Below are 3,696 nucleotides of genomic sequence, written 5' to 3' on the forward strand. Positions count from 1 at the left end.
TATACTGAAAGAGTATTTGCCACATGACGATAATTAAACCAGAATCGAGATGTACACACCTTGAATTTTTAAGGGAAAAAACGCGACATATTAAATAGTGTAAAAGATACAAACTGGCCTGGCACATTGCATCAGAAGACCATGACTACAGGACTACCAACTAGTAACAAATCAGAAAGAACATAGCGACACCAAGAAACTCATGACATGTATATCTCTTTATAAATCTTTGTTGTACAAAAGCAACAAATGTTGAAAATAAAAAAAACTTCTTAACATACTGACTCATGAAAAAATTGTCATAAAACCCAACTAAGTATAGAAAGCAGCACTTCAGGGAATACATCAGAACTTCAGGGAATACATCAGCAATAGCAAGTGGATAAGTTAAATTTTTTCATTTGCTTTCACCATAGCAAAGGAAGAGTTCCCAACCCAATAACAAAGTCATTTTGTGAGTGTTATTGCACAAAAGCATAAGTGAATTCATGCAGAAGCCACACACAAGGGAAAATACACTAAGAATGTTTGTATTTAAGGAGTCAAATATAATAGAGAGCTAAGTGAGATCTAACCAAAATCTGAATACAAATTCTCAAAAATCTCAAAGGAGTTCAGGTTCTACTGTTCTAACAGGCAAGGTGTTGGGCACCAGCCATTCCCATACTTGAACTATTCCATAGGCCAGATATTACTTAACCTGTCCTCAAAAACCTCAAACCAATGAGATCCCAAAAACCTTCAGAGGCAATCTGCTGTAGTTCCTTAGCAGCTTCATCATTGTCATTGTGTTTAACTTAAGTTCGCTACTTTTCGTTTGTTCCGCACCAAGGACAGCAATTATCTTTGGATACAAAATTCCTTCACTTTTACAAGTCTTTCAAACAGACAAAGGAAGAAGCATTTTAGAAGAGGTGACTTTAAAATCACAAAAATAGAGAAGCAGGAACAAACCTTTAAGAAAGTTTTTTAATTTTTCAGCTTTAAATGTACAGCTCTAATTTAAATAGAAACATCTTTAAGTAAAGTTACACTATGCAACATCTTTTTCTCCAGCCTTTTCATAAAAAGAAATGAGTAGTAGCTTAAATAATAATAAAAATTCAGCCTGAAAGGATCCCCTTGAGTCTCGACTACCCTGTCAGGATTCCCGTTAGGAATTTCAAACACACCCACAGGAATCAGTCCATGAGAACATTTGCCTTTCAGCAAGATTTAAAGCTCTGAAAACTAACTGTGGCCAATCTAGCGGTGACAGTTCAAGGTATTATAATCTGCTTCTTTCCTCCACTACCTCCCTTTACAACACAGTGGAAAACGTGCCTATGCTTTAAATATAGCTATTCACACTGCAGCATATTAATTCAAACTACTGACAAGGTGGGATTGCAGAATCCAGGCTTGAAGTACCCGACAGCAGTAACAACCCCTCATTTTACTGCTTTAAAAATTAGTAGCAATTGTTATAAAAGTTTAATCATGAACTACTGAAAAAATATAACTAGCAGAGAATCTGTTAAGGACAGAAAGTATAGCTCCTTGGACCTAATTTTCCACTTGCTTTGTGTGTTTTTATGGGCACTAATAAAAGCACCTATTTGTTCATAGTATTAAAATAGTACTTGATATTTGAATAGTTTCAAGTTTGCACATTGTAAAATATAGAAATTATTCCTTCTACTTCAATTAACTACTGGTAACTTTCCTTTTATATTGCTCAGTTTTAGTGTCTGGAAAATAAACAGCTGCTACTGAGTAATTACAATAGTGTTCTTAAACAAATTAGTCATTAAGACATGAATTGTGATTAAGAACCAATTGTGTAGCATGATTCAAAGCTACTAAAAGATTCATGGCAAAGAAAAAAAAACCCTAGGATAAGAACAGTTGATCTAAACATTATGTTGCCTGAATTTATTTTATTCTTAGCCTGCTATCACAAATTAACACATTGAGTAAGAACAAAAATCAGAAATAAATTGCACCTTTCTGGCCAAAGAGATATACTTCTCTGATATCAGAATTACACTTTTGTTCAACATGCAATATGGTAATTTAAATGTTTTAATGCTGTCAGAACTTTTGTTTTATGAATCCTGACATGTAGCTAGACGTTTTGAGTGCTTGAAATGCAGTCACACTGGAAAGATAATTTTATTATAGTGTAATAAATTTGCAGGTACAATTTCAAATTTATTCATTTCCAAGTCTTTATCTTTCCATTTCTTTCAAATGAAGAGAATTCTTGAGTGACTGTGGCAATTATGGCTCCTGATGAAAAATTGTAAACTTTATTGGAAGAAAACAACCTGGACCACACTTACCAAAACTGCCCAGTTATTTGTATGACCACTTCTAAAGAACTGTTCTGCCTGATCCTGAAAGATGGAGAAAATATTAGATGTTTTTCAGCAATAAGAAAGAAATGACCGCTCATATTTTTGTTGTTTCCACAAAACAGTGTTCAATGCATATGTTTATCACACCCTAACACTGAATAAACATTACAAAAGCTTCAAGAGAGGTAGTTTTTCTTATTCTGTTTTGCACACTTCATGCAAACTAATTGCTCTAAATCTTTCCCTGAAACTTGCTAAATAACAAAGGAGAAAGAACTATTAATTGCTTGCAGCTTAGTTAAAACAAAAACCCCACACACCTCTATCCCAAAGGACACTCCAAAGAACAAAATAAAATTATTTTTTGACCTACAGTTTCTTCCTTAGTGAGAAAAGGGGCTTGGATTAATTTCTATTTTCATTGTTCCTCTCATCTTTTTCAAAGGCAGGTAAGTGAATCTGCAATTTCAACCCATTTTAAATACAAAGTGTTCACATCTACCTTCCAAAATCAGAAGCTATGACAACAACAACCCTCTCTATAATCTGTGTTATCCATAGTCCCCATCGTGCTTTGCAGAGGAGAGGGGCCTTTTTCTTTAACAGCTAGCATAAAGTAGGACATAGAAAGGGGTAAGACTTCCCAGAGGTAAGGGAACAAATCTGTCACAGGACAAGAATCCAGACTTGCTGATTCTTAGTCAGACTCTGTTAACTCTGAGGGGTGCTGGGCTGATGCCCGCAGTCTCACACAAAACACAGTAACAGAAAAAGCATTTGTTAAAATACATGTAAAGCAAACCATACTTCAAGTAGCAAACAATTGGAGTATAATTAGTAAACCAGAGGGTCTTGAAATATTTCCATTGGCTATTTTTTGTCCTACTTGTAATTAATTTAACGCACAACAACTCGTTAATAAAGCAGAATTCAAATGCCAACAACACTCCAGATGTAGTGTGGGCACTGTGCAAAAAGCATAATTACTGAAATATGAAATTACTCCAGATTGAAAAAAAAAAAAACAAACACTCGCTCCTTCGGCGTGGAATAGCTCACACCTGCGCGCAGGCCACACGGCAATCAAGCCCAGGTGAGCCCGGGCAGCTCGATCGGCTGTGAAAGCGCCCGACACCTCACCCTGGTTTTTAACCGAAGAAACTCTATTCACAGAACCTAGCCAGCCAGCGTCCGGAACGGGACATCAAACACCGACTTCTGAAGTTACGCTGCGCAGCCAGATAAAAACCGCGTTTCAGAAACCTGCAAACGTGTTGAAAGACCGGGGGTGGGGGGGGTGTTAACAGTTTAAACAAGGTACATGTGCCTGACGAGGCCCGTCGCTCCCGGGCCAGCC

General features: G+C 36.6%; 1 protein-coding gene across 1 annotated transcript in view; it reads right to left on the reverse strand.

The window, feature by feature from the left end:
- The window catches only part of PIGK (phosphatidylinositol glycan anchor biosynthesis, class K), a gene marked incomplete at its 3' end in the record, with an annotated part of 15,955 nt that extends 12,811 nt beyond the window's left edge, over positions 1-3,144 (reverse strand). The window contains exons 1-3 of the mRNA XM_010295968.1: positions 3,063-3,144; positions 2,325-2,383; positions 6-59 (exon numbers count right to left, since the gene is read on the reverse strand). Of these exons, the coding sequence (XP_010294270.1) occupies positions 6-59; positions 2,325-2,383; positions 3,063-3,144 (195 nt within the window). The remainder of the gene's footprint in view (positions 1-5; positions 60-2,324; positions 2,384-3,062) is intronic.
- Between the last annotated feature and the right edge of the window lie 552 nt (positions 3,145-3,696).

This window comes from Phaethon lepturus, unplaced genomic scaffold (genome assembly GCF_000687285.1).
Source record: "Phaethon lepturus isolate BGI_N335 unplaced genomic scaffold, ASM68728v1 scaffold28251, whole genome shotgun sequence".
Lineage (NCBI taxonomy): Eukaryota > Metazoa > Chordata > Aves > Phaethontiformes > Phaethontidae > Phaethon > Phaethon lepturus.